The sequence below is a fragment of the Myiozetetes cayanensis genome, unplaced genomic scaffold (genome assembly GCF_022539395.1).
Source record: "Myiozetetes cayanensis isolate MyiCay16 unplaced genomic scaffold, myiCay2020 scf1, whole genome shotgun sequence".
NCBI classification, from domain to species: Eukaryota; Metazoa; Chordata; class Aves; order Passeriformes; family Tyrannidae; genus Myiozetetes; species Myiozetetes cayanensis.
The window spans coordinates 136,238,251-136,266,088 of NW_026086604.1; the positions used below are offsets into that span (position 1 = coordinate 136,238,251).

At 37.9% G+C, this 27,838-nt stretch overlaps 1 protein-coding gene across 18 annotated transcripts in view; it reads left to right on the forward strand.

The window, feature by feature from the left end:
• The window catches only part of SVIL (supervillin), a 139,141-nt gene that overhangs the window by 102,326 nt on the left and 8,977 nt on the right, over positions 1 to 27,838 (forward strand). For 15 of the 18 annotated variants that reach the window (XM_050310332.1, XM_050310342.1, XM_050310352.1 and 12 more), the window contains 17 exons: positions 3,219 to 3,348; positions 7,453 to 7,530; positions 8,110 to 8,178; positions 13,942 to 14,092; positions 16,754 to 16,831; positions 16,914 to 17,000; positions 18,053 to 18,230; positions 18,467 to 18,639; positions 20,220 to 20,375; positions 21,128 to 21,264; positions 21,775 to 21,922; positions 22,039 to 22,184; positions 23,017 to 23,192; positions 23,293 to 23,437; positions 23,834 to 24,110; positions 25,765 to 25,916; positions 27,110 to 27,215. In XM_050310332.1, coding sequence (XP_050166289.1) covers positions 3,219 to 3,348; positions 7,453 to 7,530; positions 8,110 to 8,178; positions 13,942 to 14,092; positions 16,754 to 16,831; positions 16,914 to 17,000; positions 18,053 to 18,230; positions 18,467 to 18,639; positions 20,220 to 20,375; positions 21,128 to 21,264; positions 21,775 to 21,922; positions 22,039 to 22,184; positions 23,017 to 23,192; positions 23,293 to 23,437; positions 23,834 to 24,110; positions 25,765 to 25,916; positions 27,110 to 27,215 — 2,387 coding nt within the window. The remainder of the gene's footprint in view (positions 1 to 3,218; positions 3,349 to 7,452; positions 7,531 to 8,109; positions 8,179 to 13,941; positions 14,093 to 16,753; positions 16,832 to 16,913; positions 17,001 to 18,052; positions 18,231 to 18,466; positions 18,640 to 20,219; positions 20,376 to 21,127; positions 21,265 to 21,774; positions 21,923 to 22,038; positions 22,185 to 23,016; positions 23,193 to 23,292; positions 23,438 to 23,833; positions 24,111 to 25,764; positions 25,917 to 27,109; positions 27,216 to 27,838) is intronic. The other 3 variants (XM_050310323.1, XM_050310413.1, XM_050310422.1) reach the window with 1 other exon arrangement.

Genomic DNA, 27,838 nt, shown 5'->3' on the forward strand with positions numbered 1-27,838 from the left:
ACACTTTGTCAGGAGGAATTTCAACTTAATTTTCAACCTTTTTTGGATGTATGGATACCAGAGCAATACTTTCTTATGCAGTTTGGTCCTTGCTATATTGAATTTATGCACTCTTTTAACAATCAGCTTCCTTTTTGTAGTTATGTATCTCACACTGCCCTCCAGGATTTATGATTTATCTGAAAAGTAATAGTCAAGTGCAGCCAACAGAGTACATGTGAAAAACAAGCCTATGTCCAGTTTGCTCTATCTCAAGGGTAACACTAGCAGCTAAGATATTAAAATATTGTCACAGAAGAAAGGTCTGTCATTATGGACACTTTTTGCCAAGACTTTTGGCAATGTCTTTCATTCAACACTCTTTTTTAAGGTAAAACCATTGTTCAAATCTTGTTTCTGTTTCCCTTCAGTATTAAACCAACATTTTGCCTTCAGCTCTGGAAGCTTTTGCTTTGATGCCATCCTGACACCCCTGGGATAATGATCATTCAATCCTGATGTCACATATTCTATCTCAATAGCAGATGAAAGAAGGACACAGAGTGAGCTGTCAAAGATGGGCAGACATACAAAAGCTTTTTTCTTCAAGAGAAGAGTAAAACTTTTTTTTCAGAATGGAAAAGGAACTTTTGGAGGCAAAAGCAGCATAACTAAACAGTGAAAGTGAATAATGAATGATTATTCATTATTTATTGAAAGTGGAAAACTAGAGGTATGCAATGAAACTAGTAAACAGCAGGTCTTAAACAAATCTGAGGATTATAACTAATAGCTGCCTTATTTTTGAAGACTTTCCAAAGAATCAAGTTCTGTCTACTTTGAGTTAAGCTACTGAGCTGGTGGACTTGCTTGTATGAATCAATTCCATAGTTCTTGCATCTTTATTCATACAAAAGGGCACCCTCCATCCAATTGTTACTGAGTCAGGGCAGTTTGACTTTATTGCCACTGCCATTGTTCAAAAGAAGTGCATGGCTTTTGGTTTTACACAGCAGTGAAGTTTTCATTGGCATACAGAGCTTACATGTCTCTTTAAGTGGTGATTTCATTGCTCAAAACGGACAAATCTGTGTTCTCACTTGTAGGAGTGAGTTGTTTTATTACACATACCAGTGAAGAATGGGGGGCTGGTATGAATCCATCCTGATGGCAGAGAAGAAAACAAAGTCTCCAGAGACACAAGTGTTCTTAGAATTATAGATTTTTCTCTCCCTGATCAACCAGGCTTATTTGGGTCAAAAGTCTAGAGCAAATACCCTTCAGTAAAGTTAGCTTAAAAAAAAAAAAAAAAAGACTTTTTTCCTCTGCCTGCTATAGACATTTTTAAAAATAAACCCATCTTAGGCCAAAGCTGACCAATATACCTTCCAGTTGCAATTATCGCAGATTGTTTCTAAGCAAAACTGACATAGCTACTGAAGATAATTCATTGCATGGTGGCAATTCAGTTCCCATCTCGGTCTCCTCCACAGTTTCACACATGCATGGATGCACTCTAGAAGATTAGTTCTGGGCAGTGAATTCTTGTATCTGTTCTGGAAACAATGGCCATGACCTCAACTCCTTATTGTGAGTCCTTCTCACCCCTACTCATCCCGTACTGTGAGGTATGAAGCAACCAGGCAGTGTGAAGCCTGCCAGCACTGCCTGCCCGAGCAGGAAGAGAGGAAATAACTGCTTTCTTGAATACTAACATTCTTACTGCCATTGTATTCTGTGGATTACTGTTCTCTGCATTCTTAGTTTTTCTCAAATGACTGCCTTAGGCCCAACTGATGATCCTCAATAGGTCAGTAGCGTGGATTTTTGGAGCAAGCAGCTGCCTGAAACTTGGTTTCTGGCTAAACCTATTCAGTTCTTTCCTTCTCCTCAGAGTTTCAAGACAAGACTTACAGTGAGGGTGACAGTAATCACATCTCTAAAAAAGAATTTCCATATCTTTTTGTCAGAATAGTTTTAACTACTGAACCCGTTCACATATTAATAGCGTTAAGGGTTTTGTATAATACTTGCTGAAGTGCCCTAGATTTTAAAAAGGTATGTAGTAAGAATTAATTCAACTAAAATAAAAATTATTTATGGGACTGATGCAACTGTTTGCACCAGTGCTGCAGATGCACGTTTTATGGATACCAAGAATGATTTCTAAAAGGTAGAAAATTCATACTAATGTTAATTTCTGAGAAAGGTAAGCTGAAGACCATGCCTGAGTAGACCTCGTATTCCTGACTGACTTATCCTACTCTACTAATCACCTCAGAGTTTGAATGGACAAATAGGTTCTAATTCTTGCAAAATAATTCTAAGTGTTGCCCCCACCAGAGCCAGTCAGTGTCCCTTTGAACTGTGTTCAGAATTTTGCTCAAGATTAGGAAACAGCACTTGGAAAAGATCCTACTTAGTGAGATTAATGGTAATCCATTGGTAATTATAAATATGAGACATCCTTTAAATGAGTTGAATCTTGCTAATAGATTTCACATTCTAGTGTAGTTAGCACCAAGTTATTAGTGCATTGGTACTGCTGATCTGTGTCACAGCAATGCCTGAACTAAGCAAGGAGATACTAAGTGATGCAGGGAGTCTGACAGTATCTGCAGTCCATGGAGTTGTAGTGAAAGCAGTAACTGTAGAGCTGTGCTTTGGTGTGCCTGATGAGACCTAATTGGTATGTGCCTGCTGAACAGACCTCTTTCTTCTAGGGTTTCAAAGAAAATAGTTTTTAAAAATATTTTTTTAATGAGTACAAGGAAGACTAAAGGTAGGATACGTATTCATAACTTTGGACATCTACAGGATAAGTATCCATAGCCAAGCTAGTCGGTCTCTGTGCCTTTCTCAACAGAAGGAAGGGGAAAGAAAAAGCAGTTACTAATGTAAACTTTATATGTCTACTTTAGGACGATTTGCATTGTACTTGGTCTCCCTTGACTGTATTGGCAATTTTTGCTGATTATACAAATTAACTGGGGTGCCTGTGTAAAATCTAGATGTCTGTGTTTTGACAGATGATTCCCATTCAATATGTAGAGTAAAGGCTTCATGTTTGTTTGTGAGCCTTGTATATGTGTATGAAATGTAAATAACTATAGTTAAGGCTAGAAAACCTAATTTCAAATTATCTTGAATGCAGCATTAGTGCAACAAAAAGGTTAGCTTTTGAGGATAATGGGAAGTACAGTGTTTAAAGCTACCTATTGGCATGGTTTTCCTTCTAGGTTGGCATTGCTGAAGAAGAGTGGTGAAGAAGATTGGAAGAGCAGGCTTGGCAAAAAGCAGGAGTATGCAAAAGTGCCTGTCGGTGATCGTAGTGCGCAGATGCAAGAAGTTGAGCAGCTGTTAAAGAAGGTAACTCTGTCCTTGTTTGGAAAAAACATCTTGCTTGGAATGCTTTTGCTTTTTGAAGATGCATCCAACTAGACAGGCATGCCTAATATTAGCTACTAGCTCCTGTCATTCCTCTTATTATCAGGCTTGTTTAAAACACAGTTCTCCCAACATGAGGGATCATTAAATGAGAACAGCTTCACTGTCTTGGGACATATAATATTGATTACAATGTCTTCACATCAGGAGATTATGAACTAGTAAATGGGTCTGTAAGGCTTCTGGAACATATACAGGTATAATGATTTCTTGTTCTTTCCCCTTACCCTTTGCCCACACCCCTCCTGCAATGAAATTGCCTTAAGACTTAGTTCAGGTGTTTTCTTATGTATGGGTGAGCTTGTAAAAATTTCACATTCCTAAGGCTGTGTCATCTCTGTGCAAACACTGGGGTTTTGACCAGTAATTTTGGATCCTAGAACCACTGAGGAAAGGCAGGTACCAGAGCATTCATGAGCCGTTTGGCTTTTGATTATCTTGCATGATCTTTGCTGGTTTTGGATAGCCAAAACTGTTAGGAGGGGATTTTATCTGTCTTATCAGTGTTAGTGAATAGAGAGAGAGATGGATAGAAGGTGTAGAGAGGAAAGCGAGGTCTACATTGTTAGCACACTGATTATGTTTATACATGAGTAAGTTATGTTGCCCAGCAGGATTGGATCTGTAAATCAGAATGATTACTGCTGAGGACGTGCTATCCATGCCACACTTGCTTCTTTTCATTCAGTGAAGTTTTGCTTCAGGCTAAATTTAGGCTGGTCTTGTGGCCTGACTACCTTTACCACCATTGGTGTTACATGGGAATCTGGGAGTGCACTTTAGGGCTTAGTTTCATCCAAAAGTCTCTGCAGTGTGAACCAAAGCACAGAAAGTGAGGATGACTGGGAGATTTGCTTCAAAATGGACAGACTGCTGCCTCAAAATACAGGGCCAACATGGACTTGTTTCCCTTCTGAGTCCAGTATTTTGAAAATGACAGTGTCAGATAAAATAGGCTGTTTCCAACACCTTTATTTTTGAAGGAGTATTTCCCAGAGGACAAGTGAAAATAAAATTTGTGTTAAAAATTTTACTAATGGGGACAGTAATCTTTGCATCCAATTATTTAGTTGTGAAAGTGCTGCTTCTATTAAATAGTATAGACAAACAGTAACAAAAAGTCTCCTGTTCTGTCACTATATTACAAGTAAGGTCACGGTCTGTCATTATTGAAGGTAAATCTGTATGACTCGTCAATTGTTGCCTTAACTGGACAGAGAATAAGAAAGCTGATTTTTGAAGTTTGGTTTATGGGGTTTGGCTTGGTTTTGCCCTGTGAACTTGTTCAAAAATCCAGTTGCTAGTTTGAAACAAATCTTAAAGTAAAAATAGTTTCAGCGAAGGAAGCAAAATATTGGTCACATTTTTAACAGGCTGGTCTCCAAAATGACAACTGTTGAGATCAGATAACAAATGTACTCCAACTAGAGACAATGGGGTTGAGAAAAAGCTTTTAACAGCTGCCAAGTTTTAGTCGGAGACAAATCCTTTGTTCTCTCTTCTCGCTCCTCAGCACCCATATCCTCCCTGCTGCGTTTCCATGTGCAGCAACTTCACTCAGCATAGCACAAGTTAGGCTTTTAAAGCAAGTAAGCGAGCATGAAGTGCTTGAAGGATACAAGCTTTGAAGTGACAATGCTAGCAGTGGGAGTTTCTGTGACACTGGGTCACCCACTCTGATAGCTCATATTAGCTCTTGGCTATTTAGATCCGAAATGAAAGTATTTGCATGTCTGCCAATGGTTGAAAACTTGGGTGTGTAAGATACACAACTCCCTGAACTGTACTGATATTTGTGATGCTGATTCATTATGTGATATATGAGAAATAATGTAAGCCTTTACTAAACTGATCACCCTGCTTACAAGACACCATGTCAGCTGCCCTTAAATCTAGAAATACTCATTTTGATAATTAGTCAATGTAATGCCTGTTATCCCTTGAGAATCGTGAAGCAGTGTGCCACTGAATTCTGTTTGTAGAACTTTGAGACTGTGGTGTACTTGAGAATCTTGGTGGTTTCTGTTGCTGGATTGCAAAAAAAAAAAAAAAAAAAACACAAAACCAACCAACCAACCAAAAAACCAGGCAGGAATTTTATTGATTACTGCATTTTGAGCTAGTTATACGATTTCCACACATGGCAGCTGTGCATCAACAGCAAGGGTGTGTAAACTTCTGTCATGCCCTGCTGGTGCAAAATAATGCCTGACATTTTTAATTGCTGTATGACGCTTCTGTTAATGTAGTCAGACACCTTTCTAGGTTTTCTTTTGTGTGTGTCTCTCTCTTAAAAGGTTATCTAACCTGCTCTGGAGATTTGAATACTGAATTATGGCTGTATAAATTATAAGTTATTAAACTACATTTAAGTTTCATATAAACAACAAAAGAGGAAAGATTCATGCTCTTTCTAAAATAGTTATATTAAATAGTGCTGTTTCATCACTTCTAGTCAAAAGGCTTCTTCAAGTTGTCTGCATGGTGAGATATTTCTCCAAGTGTGTTATAGTAATTTATATGTAGACTAAACAGTAAAAAAAAAAACAAAACAAACCCCACACCATAAAATTCATGGAAAAGCTGACAGAGCAATCTCAAATGGGGAAAAAAGAAGCAACAAAGGAATTAAATAAAGGCAATACAAATGAGGGGGGGAAGTGGGAATTTACTTGGAGGTCCAGCATCTGTTTTGATGATTGCTGCACACAGGAGGAAAGTTTTTTGGAAGCTATGAGACTTCTTAAGTTATTTATATATATGGTAAAACATACTTGGACAATTCAAAGTATAGCTCTAACATCAGGGGAACAACTGTACACTGATGAATGTCTTAATGGAAAAAAAATCCCTTTTATTTGGGAAAAATATTTTGGATTTAGTACATTTGTTTTCATCAGCTTGGATGGATGGAAGATTTCCAGTTTGTTGGGTTTTTTTCATGAGTAGAAAAATTTACTTACTTTAAAGTCTTCCCTTGGTATCAAAATAGCAAGATTTACAGGAATAAACATTTCTATTTTATAGTCAACCATATTTAAGAGAGTCCCTGATTAACGTGGTTACCAGCTGCATTGCAATTACATTAAAGTGACTAATATTTGAAACACTTAATTCTTACATCAAGTTTAAATTGCAGCTCAGCACTTGTGTTAAAGGGTTGAGCAGTCATTTCAAAATTATTCAGAGGTGAAGCATGTAAAAATCTTAAAGGGGGTGAACCCTTAAAAAGTGACTTCTAGGCAAAATATTAGTCTCTTGCTGTGGTATTAGTTTTAGCCGTTTCAAATATGGCATCCACGAAGTGCTTGTATCCCATTCTCATCAAAGCTGAAACTAATGATTAGGCTTCATTTTAGCCACTCTAATGAGCTGTTTTTATCAATATTCTTTGCCATGTTCCACATTTGCTTTAACCTATAGAATGGAAGAAGAATTATAGATGATAAAGCCATGTCTAATCAGCTTTGGGTAAGCCCAGCTCTGGGGCAGGGGTTATTTGTAGGCTTTGTTTAGGATGGTGAACTCACCTTCACTGAATAGTACTGTGGGCTTAGCAATTCCCTCCAGATGGCTTTTGGATCTCCCAGTTTTAGTAAGCATTCTTTCCTTTCATCCAGAAAATAGATGGCTTTTTATTTAACAAGGTCTGATTAAACTTGCAACAGAATTGTTCACATTGTGGTTGACATGGTTCATCCATTTAATGGTGCATGAAAACAGAAACATATAAAAATTATCAGCATATGAAAAATGTATCTTCCAGCTGTACTGTTTTGTTCTGTGTTGAGTTGTAGTGATCTTGTTACTAACTTGGATAATTCCTGCATGGAATGGTTTTGGTAAATATGCTGTTGTATTATGACAACATTTTTTATCTCTGGTTTTCCAATAGGGAAAACATTTCTAGAAGATTAAAAGATTAAGTATGAAATTAGGGAAAGAGGAGTTATTTCTTCCCCATCTCCATTTCTGGTAGTTCAGTTCTTTTCTAATTCCTTTGCTTTGCTTCTGTCCTTGTCATAGGAACCTGTATATGCTTCTACTTACTCTCCTGTTATACCCGCTCTCCAAAAATTTCATCCTTTTCTACCTATTAATCAGGTGAGCAGAAGTCTGCACAATTTAAATGCTCAACAATTTCAAGTAAGCACATTTGCACAGTGTTTTCTTACATAGGAAATTAAAAATCCTCTTAACTGATTAACCAGCTTAGCAAATGCAGCTTTAAAGAAACATAGTGTTATGCCACTATGCTGTGTACTCATCTTCAATATACATTCTCCTGTTTCTCTAATGGTTGCTTTTCTAAAAATTCTATGTCTATGTTAGATGAATATTTGAGAAAGTAAAAGAAGGAAACATTATTATGTTTGTTATGATACTGAAAACTTGCAAGTTGTTATAAAGGGTATATAAAAGGAGTAGTATGTAACAGCACAGCATTTATTTTAGAATAAAATGCTGTGTACCCTGACTTCTCTGTAAGTAATGCGCATATACAATGTAAGAAATAACATCGTATAATTTATTGACTGATAAAAAACAAGCTACTTTTGTTCAGAGGTGACTTTCCTATAGTGTTTTTCCCTAGTCCCTGCATAAAGGATTTTGCCTTGGCATATTCTGCTTCTATTCTCTGACTGTCCCATCTTCCTGCCTCTCTCTCTTTCTTCCTTTAAGGTCTGTAGTACTAGTTTGAAAGAATCAAGCTCTCTGATTTCTGATGAACGTCATCCTTGGAGATGGAAGGTGAAATGCTCTATAAACTTCCTATTTAATTATTGGAGGGAGGAGTAAGACAGGAAAATTACATTCAGGTCGAAGATGCACATTCCTAAAGCAACTTGTGGCAGTAGAGTTAACTTTGTGTTTGCTTGGGAGTAGAGTTCTGCTGCTGTTTCATTAAATGTTAGAGAAGCTTCATGCAATGTCTTCCTCAAAATCATGTCCATACCTCTGCAATTCCATCATAGACAATTTAAAGAACTTACTTATGAAGAATTAATAGATAATGAGAAATACAAACTTTCTACAGCTAGACCTACATAACAAATTTGTCTTTGAGCAGAAGTAGAATAATAGATATCAGTCTGAGCAAGTAGTACCTGATTCACATCATCAGAGGTAAAAAATGCAAAGGCAGGAGTGGGCAAAGAAACAAGCTGGAGAAAAACTCTAGAAAACAAGGAGAGTTCAGTGGAAGTTCCTAGTAGATCTGTGCAAATCTAATTCTGCTATATTGCACCTCCTTGTCCCTTGCCTCCCAGCTCACATCTGTGGTTGTAGTACTACTAGGAATACATTGGGTTCTTCATTCCCACACGATACACAGTCTGTGTCACATGTGGGGTGCATTCTGACCAGTAGGTGTATAACGGCAGTGAATTCAAGGAGCAGATACTCACTGCTGGAATAAGAGGATGGTGAGTACGGAAGGGCCTATTGGATATACTATAGACATTTAGAAGACTGATATTTACCATTTCCATATTCACTTGCACAGCTATTTTTGAGTATGATCTTTTACTATAATTTTTTAATTAAATATTAAATTTGGGATGAGTAACGGAAATGTGCTAGTATTACCTCTTCTCCATAAGCTCCAGATTTAACATAGCTTATTACTGTTTACTTCAGATCACTTGGTAATTTTGTTGTGACAGAGTTCACCAGCTTTATGTATCTAGAAGATAAACATACAGTCTAACTTAGTAATATCCCTCCAGTAATGAGGGGAGATCCTTCAATGGGCTGTTCATTCTATCTGTCTTAAAAGGAAAACAGCCAAAAAGTTTTTATCTTTCCATTGATTGTGGTGAGATACATCCTGCCCCTTTAGCAAGCTGCTTCCTTCTAGCACAGTGTGAAGGTACACACAGATTTGTTTGCTTGTTTGTTTTTTTTCTGGCACAATTAATCATTTTGTTATTTTCACCAAATGTGATTTGAGTGTGTTCTGTTTTGAACACACTTTTGAACAGAAAGGCATGTGTTTGCATTGTAGTTTTCTCTCCATGTTTCTCTTATAGCAAGACCCATATAAAGTTGCGGAGGAAAACAATGCAGAGACTTTAATGTACTCGTACAACTGTTGGATTCTTCAGGGGTTTTTTGGGTTTTTTTTGTCTTAGGAGTTTAAACTGGAGAAGTTACTTGTATTAAAAAGGAAATAGATGCTTTTTGGATTCTTCTTTTATATAATTTATAAAATTGGTTTAAAATGGAACCCTCTTTTGAAAAATACAGGGTTTTTTATTAATTCTTGGTTTTTGGCTCCCCTGGTAGGAGCAGTCTTCATCTTCTACATAGAAAACCATGAATTATCTTATTTCCTCTATTAAAAACCAAAACCAAACCCCTGAACAACACACCAGCATGCTAACAAACCACTTGCTCAGTTGTGTTTTTGTGACCTAAAAGGAACATGCTTGGAGTGGAAGGTTGTAGGGTACAAAATGGAGCATTGCCCAGATGTGACCCCTTGCTTAGAATGAACTGACAGTGCAGAAGCAGTGCAGTGCCTGTGTATGCCCTCAAGAAATGTGCTGCAGTGCTAGAAAAGACCACTATCATCCAACCTAGCCAAGCAGTGGGAGAAAAGTAATCCCTTTTTCTAACTGTTCTTACATCAAGTCTATAAATCCTCCTCAGACTTAAAACAGGAACTTTTAGAGAAATATGCAGTCTTTATTCCTAACTGTAAGCATACAGAAAACTCCCTGCAATATTAAGTGACTTTTCATATGTAATTATTCTTGCTGTGTAAAATGTAACTCTTAACACCCTCCTCAGTGAAAATATATACTCATCTGAGGTAATTTTTTTTTTTTTTTAAATCTTGAAAACATATTTCAACCCTTTCCTGAAACCCTTAAAATTGTCACCATCCTGGGTAGAATTATGGGGGCTGGAAATGGATGAGCTATTGCAGTACAGATTATCTATGCAAAACAACTGTTCCATGGGACTTTTTCCTCTCTCTTTTTCTGTCTTCATAATTGTCTGGAGTTTGCTTGTTTCCTTTTCCAAATAACATTCATCTTAAAATCCTGATTTAGCAGATTTTTCAGATACCCCTTTTTTTACCCATCCATATGATTATCTCTTCTTTATCTTCATCACTTTCTGTATGTTGGTGTCATCATGAGGGTCTTCTCAGCAGAACTGCATCTTTTTTTTCCCATGTTCATGATAGCATTTTAATCAAAGTTGGGATGAATCAGATCACTGCATGGGTCCTTTCTGTTTAGAAGTAATTTTTCAGTCAGTTATCTAGTTTGCAGCCTGTAAGCTGCTCTGATATTTTTATATTGCTCAAAAAAACCCACCTCAGAATGTCATCTGTGATTAAGTCAAATATATTAAAGAAATCAGAGGTAACTGTGTTAATATATTTAATCACACTTGAGCTCATCAAACTTACCATTTTGATTAAACCTGTTTTCCATAATGCCATGTGGAGTGGCATTAATTATGTGCCTGTGATTTGATTCTTCATTGATTGTCTTTGCAGCAGTCTTTCTCTGGGTCTCTGGAACAACACACAGCTCGTGTGACCTGTACCTACCTTTAGTTTCTTTATTCTTCTAAATATTTTCTCCATCTGAGCTTTTATCACTCCTGTACATTTTCCAATTTTCAAAGGCTTTTTTAAAAATTCACTGCTTATGTTTGTATTCCAGTTATTTCAGCTAAGACATCAATGAACACATGTATGCATTTGACATGATGAATTAGAATAGTTCATTGAAAGTAACTACCTTTTTAATGAAAACAGAAAACTAAACTACATTGGAGCTGTTTTATTCCTAAGCTTTTATTTATTTTTTTTTTTTATTCTTTGCATACTAATTCTTGTTTTTACTTTTTTACATTTGAAAATTTGAGATTCTCCTTTCATGTCTTTGGTTTTTTTTCACTTGAAAATAAAACCTGTACTTAAAAGTTTCTTGACTTTTAACTTTCTTGACATACTTTCTCCCAACTGGAATGTCCTTTGACCAATTCATTCCTTCACAAATTCTGCAACTGGCAACTGTGGAAGCTTTCAAAACTGTTCCCAACTACCAGTTGTATTTTTTTCTGAAATTTTTTTTGATAGTTGCATTGGCTCATGTTAGCTTTCCAGCTATAGAAAATAATTTTTTATTTAATCATGACATATACTTCTGTTTTTCACCAGGATTATTACAGAAAATTAAATGGGTTGGGGATTGCTTGGTGTCTGTTCGGTTTATAATTTTTTAGTTCATTTATCTATTTGTAGATTAAAGTGGGAGTCTTCATGCATTAGGAAGAGATTTAATATGGAATTGCTCTGAACTGTGTAACATACACACCCAGTCTGATATTTTATTTTTTTAAGAACTCCAAAGATGTTTTACCCAATGGAACAGCTTGAAATCTTCCATTAAAAAAAAAAAAAAAAAGTTTGTTTTTGCTGTCAGACAGCTGCTCTCTTTTGTCCTTTGACACAGCTCCAGAATTACTCAGAGCCTTTCTTGCAATTCAAGTGTGTAGGGATTAACATACACACTTTTCAGGTCTGCTTCTCCAGAATTTTCAGTAGCTCTGTAGACTCTGAGGATTCAGGTACTCACTGAAGACAAAATCCAAAATTAAGCCCCCTGTAAGTTTAAAAGAGACCAAACCAAACAAAAAACAAACCCAAACAAAATCCATATGATTCTACTTCTTTCTCCCTCTCCCTCACTTCCCTTCATATTGTAATAGAAGTCAGCACCCTTACTAAGTTAAAAGTATGAGTTTTGTGTATGAAATTTCCCTTGTGGCTTGATTAGGTATTTATTAATTTTCTGCCCAGGTCTCCTTTAGTATGTTGCTATGTTTTTTTCTACCAACTGTTCATCCCAGAACAGTGGCTGTGCTGACACTGGAATGGGTATAAACTTAGGGAAATGAACAGAGATACTTCATTTTTTTTCTTTAAAGCATTCTGAGGCTTTGACAGATGAGGAAATGATGCTGAAGAGACTTGCATGTTATTATTTCTATTGAACATTTTGGAGTTCTAGGGAAAAATCAGAGTTTTTCATCTTGATTATTGTGGCTTGCAGTCATATTGTCTGGCTGCCCCGTGCTCTTTCCTGATAAATTGCAAGGAAGTTTCACTGCAGAAGGCTGCAGAGCTATATGGAACTAGAAGGAAGGAGTGGAGGCTGTCATGGTCCTAGTCCTTGTACAAGCCATTTCCTGGCTTGTCTTCACTCTCCTGGCTGATGGCTACTGATCCTGGTAATTGCTGAAACGCTATGAAATCTCTATTTTAGTGTGTCCCCTGCAGTCACAATAGTTTTTATATAAAGTGACTTGTTTTTTTAGTCTGTTTGATTTTTAAGAAAATAAAACATAAGTGGGTTTATATCTCTTTCTTGTATCTTGAAAGAAGAAGAATGTTTATGTTCACAAGCTTTTGCATACTTGTGCCTTTTCCCTCTGTGGTTCCATGAGTTAGAGCTGTGTTAAAGCTTGAGATTTTAATTTGTTTTTCCAATTCTAGCTGCGAGATTGTGAAGAAAAATGACGAATTACATGCAACTTGAAAGTAATTCTAGAGTTGATAGTCCCTCGCACTAAAAATACTTTTACATCTGATTTCTATGCAGTATAATCCCTGAAATGTTGCTACTTTTTAAAGATAAATGCATTAAAATAATATTTATTTGGCCTGACCTAGCTACAGCAGAGTGTGTAAATTCAGTTTCTTTCCTATTTAATGTACCATCATCAGTCCTTTGTGTTAGGAGGGCACTATGATAAAATTCACCTGCTGCTTCTGATCACTTAAGCTGTTGGCTGATAACCTCTAAAGCAAGCAAGGAAAGCTGAGGGTCACCTAAAAAAAAAAAAAAGGAGAGGGGGTGGTGGAGATGATCACAATCATTGGAAAAATATTTAGTAGAGCAAGCTGACATAGGAACTAAAGTGAGCAGCCTCTGGAGAGATAAGGCTGCTAATCCTGCCTGGAGAATTGAGTTACTGTAAGAGACTGATTCAGGAATCACACACTGAAGTTACACCACTTCATTGCTATTCCCCATGCCACCTGCAGATCCACTGAATTACACCATTTCATTGCTATTCCCTGTGCCTTCTGCAGATTTGCACACTTGAAAACATCTGCTCAGCGTCAGTTTAGTGATCTCACTTGTGTAGCAAGTCATCCTTCAAAAGAACGAGGTCTGAAAAATTCTATCATTTGCAGAGTGAATGGTTTGTTTTCCTTAGAGGGGGACCGTTTGCCCTGGGTGGTAGTGTCAAGAAAATGTCAAAGAGCACAGACCAAAACACTCATAGTCACATTGTAATGGAGCAGCAAGACAGTGAAGCATCTGAGGGTCACTAAGCTGTGTCTGTGACTTCACTTCAGTAGTTTATTCTCCTGCTCCCTTCCCTCTGCATCTGGCAGTTGAAATGTTCAGCCACTCTTTAGCTGTGTCCTGGTCATTTATCTTTTTTTTAAACACCTGTTTCTCTCTTTCCCCCAAAAAGCAAAGAATGGCAGATAACCAGGAGAGTCAAATGACCATTGAGGAAAGGAAACACCTGATTACAGCTCGAGAAGAAGCCTGGAAGTCCAAGGGTAAAGGAGCAGCCAATGACTCCACACAGTTCACTGTAGCTGGCCGAATGGTAAAAAAAGGTCAGTGATGAAATGATCCCAGTATAAATAAGACACCTCTTATCTGTCTAGTCAAAATAAAGTCAAGCTAAAGCTATGCAGAAACAGTATCTGTGCTTAGCAAGAGGAGGACTTTGTTTCAGCTGAATATCATGTCATGAGGCTGTTCACTTTAGTTTCTTGTGGCTGTCATATGGATCCATTTTGGTTGACCCTGTTGCACTGCCATCCAGTTATTAAGGGACTCTGACTGGTGGAAGTTATCATTTGGACAGGGATATATGTTTTGTTTCTCCTTCTAATACAACCCAGAGGGCACAGTTGGATTATTCTTTCTTATTTATTCTTCCTTTGAAAACCCAGCTGCGTTGTCTGGAGAATAATTGTGAAATCTAGTTGTTGCTATTGCTGGCACTTCCCTCCACTCTTAGGAACACTGGGAATATTTAACAAACAAGTGTTATTTTTATGGATGCTGTCTTGTACAACAACATGAAGTACTATGTTTGGCTGAAGAAATCACTGAACAGATTCTCTGGTTCTGCATAGAATCAGGAAGTAGAAATGGCAAGGGAGCAGTGTTGACTTTTTTTTGAATTCAGTCACTTTTCTGAGACCTAATCATTCTTCTGAAGTGGACAGGAGTCTCTGAAGGCTGCACATGGTAGAAATGTAGCTGTTCTCACAGTGCTCTTGGGAAGATGATAGGTTTGGGAAGAAGGCATTTAAACTGACCTCCTTTTGCTTAATGAATACTAGCTTTTGTTTTGTTACAAGAACTTGGTTATCAAACACAACAACAACAAACCTTGAGTTAAATGACAACCATAAAAAAAAAAAATCCTCTTAGATCGAGGGCAATATTGCAACAGGAGTAACTGTTTGCAATCCAAGCCACGTTCTGTTGGCAGATAAACAGATACAGAGTATTAGGAATTACATCTATTAGTAAAATATTTTAGCTGCTGCTTACATTGTTTTGCTGCTAGAAACGCCAGTGGTCAGTGTGTAAAGAGTAACCTACTTTGGAGGGTCACCAAGAAAAACTGTTCAGTTGTCCACAGACTCGCTTTTTCAGATTTTTTTCTTTTTTTTTTTTTCCTCAAATATATTGGTCTTTTGATAGGAATAGAAGGTGATAGCATTGTTCTTTTTAATGGGAAAAAATTTACTTTGAAAGGGTCTCTTTAGGTGCTATGATCGTTCCTTTGAAGAAGCGAGGTAACACAATGACAGTGGCATTAAAAAAAGTACCTCAAGTGGGATTTTAGTTAGAAGTGTGTTGTTTTTAGAGCCTGAAAGAATAAATTATCGTGATCAGCTTTTAATTTAAGAGATTATGATAAAGAAATGCAAAATTACCTCTTTGTTATATGCATGTGCACAGATGCTGTATTTTAATTGCTTCTTATGGCTGAAAATTTTTCAGTCTTAATTGGAAGGTCATCCTTTACTAAGCAGTTCTCCATGTGGTGTTGTGGATTAAGTCCTGGTAGAGCTGCTTAAGAGCTGTGTCCTCTCAAGTATGTCTTGATGAAGGCTTTACCCACTGACTTAAAACCTGTTGGAACTTTTAATATCTTAGGTAGAAGGGAGAAAAATTGCTTGTGGAAAAGCTACCCAGTTATATTCTAAATCAATCGTGGTGTTGAAAATTAGGACTTGCTAGGACTTACAGTAAAGATAGTGGAAACATAGTTAGTCCATATTCTCCCAGCACAACATTGGTTTAATCTGATAAAATAACTAAAGGCTTAAACTTACATGGCTCAGTAATTAGTAAGCTATCGCTAAGTGGAAAACAGATATTAGGGAAAGGTGTAAATGTCTGTTCCCCCATTTACTGAAAGTCTAGGCAACAAGAGTAAATAAATGCAATTTTTTGCTTCACTATGCATTTCTACCTCATAAAACCCATGAATCCTATGGGTTGCCATGACTCCTATAGAGTGCCATTTCTGTTACTAGAGCGATGTAGATTCACATGGAAAGAACTAAACAAAAATCATCTTATTTTATACACTGGGTCCAGAATGAATTGCTTTATGATCTGGGTCTAGAATGAATGGCTTTATGATAGTTACTGAAAAGGGTGGAGGAGAGTGCAACAAAAGGAGGGAGCAGTGCTTGATATGGTGGGAACTCTGACTTCCGTTTCCGCTTCCATATCCATGTGTTCTTAAAAGTGCATCCTGCCACATGTATTAATAGGGATGCATTTAAATTTAGAAAAGGTGGTGAGGGCATGGTGGAGGTGAAGGTGCCAAACAAGATCTTGGTAGTTTCCTTGCTAACCATATCTTTTTTGCAGAACACTTGCATGTTTTTAAAATGTGGCTTGTGATAGAGCAGAAATCCAAAATGTAGACCAAGTGAACTGCTACTATCTTGAAAAGGTGTAAAATTACTGTATTCAAGAGAGAGTCTGTATTTTGTGTTAGCTTGCTTACAGACACTTGGAATTGAAGCTTTGTTCTTGTGAATGGGGTTGGTTAAAGGAGTAGGCAGGGCAGTGCATTCTGTCATCTCTACTACAATGATTTAGGGAGGCTGGGGAAATATTCCAGGCTGTAGGAAGTATCCAGGCTCATCTGCTTTCCCTAAATAGCTTCCGTGTCATCATTGCTGGGAACACTGGCTGAAGTCGCAACTGCATTTCTTATGTTCTCTGTTCCTACGCAGGCCTGGCTGCTCCCAGTGCTCTAACACCGGTAGCATCCCCTTACAGTAACCGGCAGAAGTCTACAAAGCCCTTGGAAGGTAAGGAATAAAAATGGCTGAGGTAAGTCCAGGCTTTTTTACTTCCTGTCAATTCACAAGTTTTATTTTCTGGTTTGCTTAGAAATTGAAGCCAGGCCTGATATGCAATTGGAATCAGATATGAAGCTTGACAAGTTGGAGTCGTTCTTGGGAAGGCTGAATAACAAAGGTTGGTAGAGTTACCAAAGGCAGCAGGGTATCCACTCTCTGACTTCAGTAAATGGATTAAAGTACCTCTTAGTTAAAATGTCTGGTAACAGAAACTGAATATTTCTTTTTTCAGACTGCACTTACTGATCACTTGCTTTTTTTTTTGTGATTCAGTCGTTACTAAATTTTAAAAAGAAAAGCCTTTCTCTATTATATTACAAATGTACAATAGAGTAAGTCACAAAGGCCAAAATAACCTTCTTATTTCTCTACACATGATGTACAGATCCTTCTTGAGAAAGAAATTTCTTACAGCCACACAGCCAGTCTGAAACAGGTTACCATATAGTGAAACAGCTTTAAATGCAGTTTAGTGTTATTAAAATCAAGATAGGACACTAAGCTGCTCCAAGCACAATTCATTCACCTTCCTGCTTTTTTCAAAACTTACTCTCTATAGCAGTTCTTCAACTTCCTTGTACAGCTTGTTTGCTATTTATGAAGCTGTCTAGATTTCTTCAGTGTTTCTACTTCATAGGTCTGTCCTCCATTTGTAAGACAAAACACCTTTTGTAATTTGTAATGTGTCAGATACCATAAACAAATGCATTCACATTTCAGCAGAGGAGGCACTAGTGTAGAATAATGACTGCCGTACTCACTAGTCTGAAGTAGTGACTTTTCCACTTGTTGTTCTAGTAGGTCTTTTCAAAGGAAGGAATGATGTTTGGAGGCAAGATGGAATATACAAGATGTTAAAATGACTATATCATCCTACCAAAACAACTCATTTTTTATAGTGCCCAAGTTTTTCATTTAGCCATATTTCCCAAGCATTTTGTATAATGATTATTGCACTGTTTTAACATTCTTTACCAACACTTTTCTACCATGAGTTAAAAAAAAAAAAAAAAAAAAAAAAACAAAAAATACTCAAGAAAAACCAAAACACCACTACTACCCCAAAAAAAATCCCCACTCCAACAACTACCAAACAAGGTGTGTTTACCTTTTCTAGAGTTAAAAACTCTAGTATGATTATTTACAGGATAAGGTCTTTCTTTCCTGCAGTTGGTGGGATGCAAGAGACAGTGCTGACAGTTACAGGAAGATCTGTGAAAGAGGTGATGAAGCTGGATGATGATGAAACATTTTCCAAATTTTATCGCCATGTGGATTTCCCTTCTTCGTCAGTGCCTTTGGACCTTGATGAGGACTTTGATGCCATCTTTGATCCTTATGCACCAAAGTAAGAACTACTTTTTTCCCCCCATTGTTTTGAATGCAGACATAGGGCCAGCGCTCAGTGTTCAGCTCTAAGTCATCATGTAGGTAGGTATCTTAGTACTGGGCATGGCCATTTCTTCTGCATATTTCTGCAATCATGCTCCTGCCTGAATTGAGGAACTGATCCTCATTTCTTGTCATTAGGTGATTCTCCCTAGAAAAGTTACCTGATGGTCATAAACACTGCTTGTTTTTCAGGTTGATATCTTCTGTGGCAGAGCACAAACGTGCAGTTAGGCCTACCCGCAGAGTCCAGTCCTCAAGAAATCCACTGAAAATGCTGGCAGCAAGACAAGATATTCTTCATGAATATACTGAACAAAGACTGAATGTTGCCTTCATGGAATCAAAGAGAATGAAAGTAGAAAAAAGTAAGCTAGAAGGATGATTTGTACAAGACACCATCTTGCTGTTTTAATTAAAAGTGAAACAAAATATCCCAATGCAAAAAAACAGAAATGAAGGATTGGAACTTATTATCTGAGTGGGAATAAACTGATTGAGGTTATAAGGTTGCATGTAGACTGTCTAGGAGGTCTGGAGAGAAGGGTGTATCTGACTTCCTCAGGGAAAGCTACCTACAGCCCCATCCTGTGTGTAGGTTTAAATAATAATGGCCAGTCTTCGCAAGCGAAGATCCGGGGAAGGTCTTTCCACCTTCCAGCCTGCGCATTGGATTTTTTAGGTGAGACACAGTGTGCGCGGAACTGAGCCCACCCTTTAATCCTAAGGTTCATCTGCCGGGGCCAAGCGAGCTTGGACGGTGGCAGCGAGGTCCTCAGGACGTAGGTGGGTTGCCTTTAAGGGCTAACGAGCCCCACCTGCCCGGGAGTGGCCCTGACCGGGAATCGAACCCGGGTCTCCGCGGTGATAGCGCGGCGCCTTTACCACTAGACCACCAGGGGCTCCTGTGTAGGTTTAATTATTTGTTTTTAGCACAGTCACCTTGTGTAGAGAGAGAGAGTGAGTGCCACAGTGCCTGCAGGGTGAGGACAGGAGATCAGGACAAGGAAAGCAGATTCAACATTACGTTATGCTGGGGCAAGAGCTGGCAAGAATAGATGAACTTTTGTTCAGGTACACTGGCCTCAATTTTGGGTCCTAATTTTCTCTCAGAAACTAGAATTAGCCTTATTGACTCCTAAAGATTAATTTCCATAGAGGATCAGTGCTTTGTGGCAGGGCTTTGTGTTTTACTTGTGACATTGCTTTCTCCTGACAACCAGGCAGACAGCAAAAGACATTTTTGTAAAATTTATTCAAAGGCTTGTCAAGCCACTCTTACCATTTGGGGTACAAGTTTTCCTTATTACATTTGAATAAAGAAAGATCATCTCTAAACATTGACTGTATTGATGAAAACACTAATTATATGTGTAATACTTTTTTGCCATTTCATGAGAAACATTTCCCTGAGTTATAAATTCATTAAGTGCTTTGTCTTTGGTTGAGCAACAAGCAGAAGTAGCCAAGAATTTGGGCCTTAAGTTTACAGTAAAACATGACTAAGACTTTGAAATTCAAATGGCTATTGCATCACACTGTCTGAGCCAAATTTTAAGGGAATATAATTTAATTAGCCTTGAATCTCTACTGTCTTTTATTATTAATGACTTATAAGGCACTGAAGATCTACACAGTACTTCACAAAACATTGGGTAAGACATGTTTTCTAGCAGAGTTGGTATTTCTGCCAAATAACATAATTCTGATGCCAACAGTTTACTCTTGGATGATATCTAGAAACTTAGGTAATCCTAAACCCACACATCTTTTGGGATAGTGGTTAATCTGAGTTCAACCTGGTTTTGCTGTTGCTATTGATAAGAAGAAAAGCTGGAAATAATGGGCAGAAATTATTTTCTTAATGCAACACCCAATTTTTTAATATAATTTTGACCTTTTTGTGTTTGTGTGTGTATCTTTTCTCCAACTTCTTTTTACGTACAAGTGTCTACAAACTCAAATTTCTCAGAAGTAGCACTTGCTGGCCTGGCAAGCAAAGAGAACTTCAGCAACATTAGCCTGCGGAGTGTTAATCTAACAGAGCAAAACTCCAACAACAGTGCTGTGCCATACAAGAAGCTAATGCTCCTGCAAATTAAAGGTATGCTGGAACTGCTTTTACTTTCCATAATTAATAGGCTGAATGTAACGTGGGAGTTGCTACCACAGTTGGATGCTTACCTTGCTCTAGATCTTCAGCTCAAGATTTATGTCCAAAACTTAAAAAATAAGTGACAACTGCATGACAAAGGTTAAATTTTACAAATAAGTTTGCATTATGCCACTGGTGTGTGTTTTCCAAGGAGAAAAGAGAGTATTTCAGAAACTCTAGCCATCTCCTATGGAAATTTTTTAATTATCTCATTCTTCCACTGGTCAGTATAACTTGGAAGTAATATGATCTTGTTCTTGCTCCACTTCCCCTTACAGTGCATAGTAATGTATCTGATTCTGCAAAAATAATAGCTACTATTTTGGCAAAGTAAAATTCCTCATACTTTTTACTGCCTACAGAGACTCTGTCAGAGCTTCACTTAAGCAAATGTAAAGGGTTCTGGAATTTTGCTGCTGTCTGTCATTTGCTTAATTGATTTCCTTCCAGAAGGACACAAAGTTGTTAACCCTAAGAGCAGAAAATAATAGAAATATTAGTTGATAGGAGACAACAGTTATTTTGTTTTCTGTGAGTAAACTCTTTTTCCACAGTAGTATTCTTTTAATTCTTCTTTAAGAGTGTCTCCATATATTTTGCTAAATGTGCTGGGGTTGTTTGTATGTCATTGAAAACAATTTAGATCTTGGCACTTGATAGTAGTAGTTGAAGGAATATAATTATCTTTATTTTCTCGTTAGGAAGAAGACATGTTCAAACAAGATTAGTTGAACCTAGAGCCTCGTCACTGAACAGCGGAGACTGTTTCCTCTTGTTAACTCCACATTTATGTTTCTTATGGGTAGGAGAGTTTGCAAATGTCATAGAAAAAGCAAAGGTCAGTACTATTTGGAGGGTTTATTATTTATTTTTAGAACTGTTGCAATATAAGTCTCTTTGATGAAATTGATCCTTGGTGGCAGTTCTCTCAAAAAGTGGCATGTAACTGATAGTCCATGACAGGTAGATATGCAGGATTCCTGAAAATATGTTTTAGCTCATGCACTGAATGAAAGCTGACATAAGAGCATGTAGGTTGTGAAGCTGCAAGAGAAAAGAGGATATCCTCAGGATACAGATTTGGACTCAAACAAAAATAGTCTGAATTGCAGGATGTCCTTTTTATTCCCATGTTCATTGAGATCAGGCCTTGTTTTAAGGTAAATGAAAGCATGAATGCCTATCTGTAACTTTTTTCCAGTGTCTGTTTATTTAGTACAACAAATAATAACCATTTCTTCTGTTATTTGCTCTATTATATCCCATTTGCCTTCTCCCTGAACAAAAGTATTGCACAAGAATTCCAAAGATTTAAGCAATCCTATTCAGATAATTGTTAATCTCTTAGGCTTCAGAACTTGCAACTTTAATTCAGACAAAGAGGGAACTTGGCTGTAGAGCTTCTTATATACAGACTATAGAAGAAGGAATAAATACCCATACCCATGCAGCCAAAGACTTCTGGAAACTCCTTGGTGGACAGACAAATTACCAGTGTAAGCATTCTTATAGTTACAATATCTGATGTTCTATCACAGTAAAATAGTCGAGTCAGTTCTCTTTAGTAAAAGACGTTAATTCCTTTATTATTTTTTACAATCTTTTCCTTCAGCTGCTGGATGTCCTGAAGAAGATGAAATGTATGAAGCTGCAATAATAGAAACTAATTGCATTTACCGGCTTGTAGAAGATAAGCTTATTCCTGAGGATGACTACTGGGGAAAGGTGCCAAAATGCACCCTGCTACAACAAAAAGAGGTATCGTGCCACTTACTGCTCCTGTGGTAACTGCAGGAACATGCAGCTGATAATGACTCTCGGTAACTGCAAATGCTCATGGGGAGTATCACTGAAAATTGAGTCCTCCATACTTCTGAAAGGCTTCTGAACACTTTGCTGTCTAGAGTGTGCTACAGGTCTCAAGAAATTTGATCATGCTATCTTTAAAGTGAAATACCATTTTAGGAGGTGTAAACATTTTTGTCAATAGTGGCTCACTCCAGCCTCAGGAAGTGCAAAACAGGTAGCAAAAACCAAACAAAGTTAACCCCCGTTTTTATTTCTATCCTTGGCAGACTTTTCCCTTTCAAACAACCATTTCACCCATCTAAGTCAGAATGAGAGCAGATTTCTAAACTAAAGACACAATGGGTTTTCTTGAAAGCATTAAGTCTCTGCCTGTTTGCTGATTCAGTTACCCATGCAGTGTTCTATCAGCCTTTCCTGGCCGCATGACAAGGCATAGGCCAAAATATCAGGGAAAGCTGCTGTAACTGGCCAGCAATCAGTCATGTAATGGAATCAGGTTTTTAGAAATAAGAGCTCTCTAATCTAATAGTGACTTAGCTGCCACCTAAAGATACACCTCACAGCATTCCCTGAATTTGCTTCCAGTCATGCTCAACAATTAGATATCCCAGTACAGACCACTGTTCTGTCCATACTTGTATTGCAGTGCTGCTTGTTAGTGTCATGGCAGAAACTCCCATACTTGGAGGAGTTTCTGTTCAGCACAAGGAAACTGGAGGATCAGGGTATCACCTAACCTAATAGTAGGTTGTTAGTGTTTTGTGTTTGGTTTGGTTTTTAGGTGCTGGTGTTTGATTTTGGCAGTGAAGTATATGTATGGCATGGAAAGGAAGTTACTTTAGCACAGAGAAAAGTGGCATTCCAGCTGGCAAAACACTTGTGGAATGGCACCTTTGACTACTCCAATTGTGACATAAATCCTCTAGACCCAGGAGAATGCAATCCCCTCATACCCAGGTATTGTAACTTAAATTTATTCTCATTGCAGATACCTAGTTTTCATGTCCTTTTTTCACAGCGTTTAATTTGATTCTATTTCTTTTGTTCCCTTGTACAGAAAGGGACAAGGACGCCCAGACTGGGCTGTGTTTGGCAGACTCACAGAACATAACGAGACGATACTGTTCAAAGAAAAATTTCTTGACTGGACAGAACTGAAGAAACTCAATGAGAAGAATTCTAGTGAATCCCTTCACCAGAAGGTGCATATAATAAGCATGCTAGGTATTTCAAACTAGGTGACTTAGCTGGGATAGAAGCCAGTGAAGCTTGTTCTCAGGGAATCCAGAGCATGTTTATTATCTTGTGGGCTTTGACCTAGGGCTCAGAACATCCCCTCCTACAGCGAACTCCCAGAGCTGTGTTATATTATTATTATTCCTATATTAATTTATATATTTATATAAATATATAAAATTAATTCCATATGAGCCAGGCAGCTCAGTGAATGCTGCCAAGGTGACTTTGACAAGGCATCAAAAGATGGCAAGATACTAAAGTACTGAGATATGCAGCAGTCAAACTGTTTGACTGGTACTGTGGGGTAAGAAGAAAAAAAGCTATGCTCAAAGAAATCTCTTCTCTGTGTTTTTTGGCAGGAAGAATCCAGATCTGACTCTAAACCATATGATGTCATGCTAATGGTAGCTGTGCCTCAAACAACTGTAGGCACTGTCTTGGATGGAATGAATATTGGCCGGGGCTACGGACTTGTAGAAGGAGAAGATGGGAGGCAGTTTGAAATCATCACTGCGTCTGTGGATGTCTGGCATATCCTGGAATTCGACTATAGTAGACTGCCTAAGCAAAGCATAGGGCAATTCCATGAGGGAGACACATATGTGGTGAAGTGGAAGTACATGGTGAGCACAACAGGTTAGTGACCAATTCCATTTCATCCTGCTGAAACATGGAGAAGTGCAACTAAAACTACTGCTCTTAGTGGTGAGATCCAGACCTAGACTTCCTTGGATAAGAGACTGTTTTAAAGGTTGGGTTTGCTAATTTAGCCTTCCTAGGCCATTAAGAAGTAGAGCCTCTTATTTTGTTTTGTTTAAAAGAAAGCAATAGAAAAAAATGTAGTTATTTTTCATACAACAAATGTAATGCTGTCCATCTCTGCTTTTGCCCAGCACTGGTGGTGTACACAGGACAGCTCATTAAGCCAGAATTGTGTCCACAGCTTAACACCAAAATAACAAGGCAGCTGGACTAATGACAGTGATCTGAATGTCTTGCAAGAGAGGTAGTCTGAGCAACAAGGAAAGCCTTTGCTGGGTGATTGAGATCACTAACAATGACAGGAAAAGCCCTTGCCAACCCATTGCCCTTGCTGTCCCTTTTGCTGTTGCTGGAAACCTTTTGCTGTGGGTCTCAGGCCAGCAGTGTTGTGACAAAGAGCTTGAGTGCAGCAGGTAAAGGTTAAGAATCAGTCAGCTCAGGAAGCCCTTTGGAACTCGCCCTTCTGGCACTAAACTAAGAATAGGTGGCTTTTGTGGTAAATTAAATTGAAATAGTCTAAAAATGATTGTTCGAAATAGAAGTATATTAAAATCAGTTGAAAGCAGTGTAACAGTTATACAGCTTCAGGCTTTTAGCCAAAAAACGTAGGTAGGTCTTAGTCAAGATCGTTGAGTTCAGATACTGGCAAATCCAAGAAAAACATGAAAGCTTGTAAGTCTTGGGAGAAGTTCACTAATACTGAACTGTAAACAGACTTCTAATCCAAATGGATGAAAACATATTCCATCACTCCAAAACAGAATAAATTTTTATGTAGGAGGCAGTACTTTTATGGACTGAATGTACAGATACGAGTGAAAACCATAAATTTTAGAAGTGAGTAGTGGTTTGAATATTCTCAACTTGAAAAAAACAGGATGCTTTCTCCTAAGTGTTTCAGTTGGATGCTGCTCAGCACTGCTGGAATCGAGGCAGAAGTTTTAATATTTTTTTAAGAATCTGTTTTAAAACTTGGGTTTTCTTAAATCTTTGATTTAGTTATATCGGTTTATTCCCTATTTGCTGAAAAGAGTGAACTATTCCATAATTGGTTGTATTGTTGAACTTCATTTGCTGTAAACATTATTTGCTTATCATAATAACTAAATAGCAATCCTTAAAAGAAAAAAAAAAAGTTGCTGTTTCCCTGCTGCCAAGGAACAGTGTGTAATGTGGAAAATGAGCCATAATGCACTCTTCTGCTGAAATAACTGGACATAACCATTTCACATGCAAATTGGCTCAAGTGCTGTCAGTTATTTTTCTCCAGATAGTACCAGTTCTTTCTACATCTCTTTCTCCCGCCAACACAGGCGTCTCTGCCTGTGGGGATCACATCCACCTGAGGAGACAATGCCAGCTTTGCATGGGGACACTCTGGCTTGGAGGCTTAATGTTCCTCCAACTGGATATTTTATCTTTCCTGTTCTGGATGGGATACTGCTGAGCTGGCAGATGAGATTAAACCATGTGGTGTTTAAACCTATAGCCAGAGTACTTTCTTCAGCATGTGCTTTCTGTTTCACAGTTGGAAGCAGACAAAAAGGAGAGCAACAAGTAAGGGCTGTTGGAAAAGAGAAATGTGTATATTTCTTTTGGCAAGGAAGGCACTCCACAGTGAGTGAGAAAGGAACATCAGCACTGATGACAGTGGAACTCGATGAAGAGAGAGGAGCACAGGTGAGCTTCCTAGGTGGCAGACCTGGTAAGATTTGCCTTCCCAGTATTAGCCACTCATGGTAAGTGGGAATTATCTTTTTTGGCCTCCTCCAAAGGTGTTCTTGCCTCCAAAGAACTCCAAAGTTGTTCTTGCCATTACAAATAGTCAGACCTCGGAATTACTTTTGGCGTTACTCCAACTGCCAGAGACATGTAATCTCCTTTATGGATTGCTACTCCCAAATCTCACTTCTAAAGATTATACTTGTGAGAAAGGCTGAAGGAGAAGGTCTTCTCTCCCTTTAGGAATACGTGAAGCACATATTCATGCCTTCAATTCAAGTACATGTTCAGATAACAGAATTGTCTTCCTAACACTGAGGAGAAGCACTTTCTGCAGGCCAAGGCAAAAAATACATTTGAAACTTTTAGTTTGTTTACTCTGTAATTAGACATAAATTACCTTGTTTTTCATAGATTCTAACAAATGCAGATGCAGCTAGTTCGAAGCTGAGAAGACAGGCTGGCTTTCTTTGTCTTTAGGCAGACTTGAGCTTTGCTGTGGCTTCACTGTTACCAGCATACGAGGTGGGAGGTATAAAGGTAGTTCCTGTACCTTGATTGTGCTGTAATTATTTTTTTAAACAGCAGCGACATGACCAGCAAGACAGGAGTTCATAGAAGAGAAATGTAAATGCCCTTGTTCAAGAGTGTGGGAGTCTCTGCCACATAGCTGATTGCTCAATTTGTCATGTCAGTTTCATACTCAAAATACAATGCTTAGTGAGCAGATAACATGCACGTTGTCACAGAAACCGTTTTAAACGAAATTTTGAGCCCACTTCAGTTACTAAGTTATCTCCATAACAGTTTCAAAGAGCATTGGTCAAGGTGGACCAGTTCTGTAAAGTGTTCAAATAATGGCTGGGGTTTAAACCACTAAATTAAAGTTTATTTGGTATTCCTTATCCTCTGAAACTCTTGATTGTTGGATTCCAGCTAGAGGTTTCTTTTAATATGCGGGTCACACATGAAACCCATTGCATGCTGATATATGGTAATTTAAACAATAGTCAGCAGTTTTAAAGCAGAAGGAAAACCATCTTCATGGGTGGCCATAACTGTATAATTTTTAATAATCCATGGAGACTAGTTTTCCTGACTCTGTATACTTGCTTCATTTTTTAATAAAGAGTGGTGCTTTCAATTTGCAGGTACAAGTGCTTCAAGGGAAAGAACCTCCATGCTTCCTGCAGTGCTTCCAAGGAGGGATGATCGTGCATGCTGGAAGAAGGGAAGAGGAAGAAGAAAATGCACAAAGTAAATTATTGTTAGTTAAGAACTTCTGCCCCAAAATCCTTTTTTAGGTATTGTGGAGGGCTTTGAATTCAGTCTCAACTACAGTACTCTGTAGAAAGAGGAAATGAATGCCATGAAACTCTTAAAACAGCTTTGCAATTCTTTGTTTCAAGGTATTCTGTTTCTTCTTTGAACATAGAAAGGATTTTTTCACTGTAGACCATACTGGCTTGATTGTATTGACGCACATACAAATTGTTCTAGTTGGTTTCTAATTAAGCTAAGTACTTGTTTGCTTTAAAACAGATTCTTTTTTACATAGTCTGGGAGGGAAAAAAAAAGATATTTTTATGACCAGTTCTTCTACTCCAAGGAAAGCTCTAAGCTTTTGTTACCCAATCACTACATTTTGTAACATATTCCTTGAATGATATAGTTGAGGTAGGAGAATTTCAATGTAAGTGTAGCTTAGAGATGTTCCAGTTTGCACCTGAATGTGACCTTCTGTGCCCAAGGTGCAGAGGGGAAGAGGAGCTGACAGGAATACTGTATTTGTCTTCCTTTTTCCTCCATATGAAACAGCAGAACTTGACTCTAGTGCTCTGTTAAGCTCTTCAGTGTTAGCCAAACCTGGTGCTCAGCTA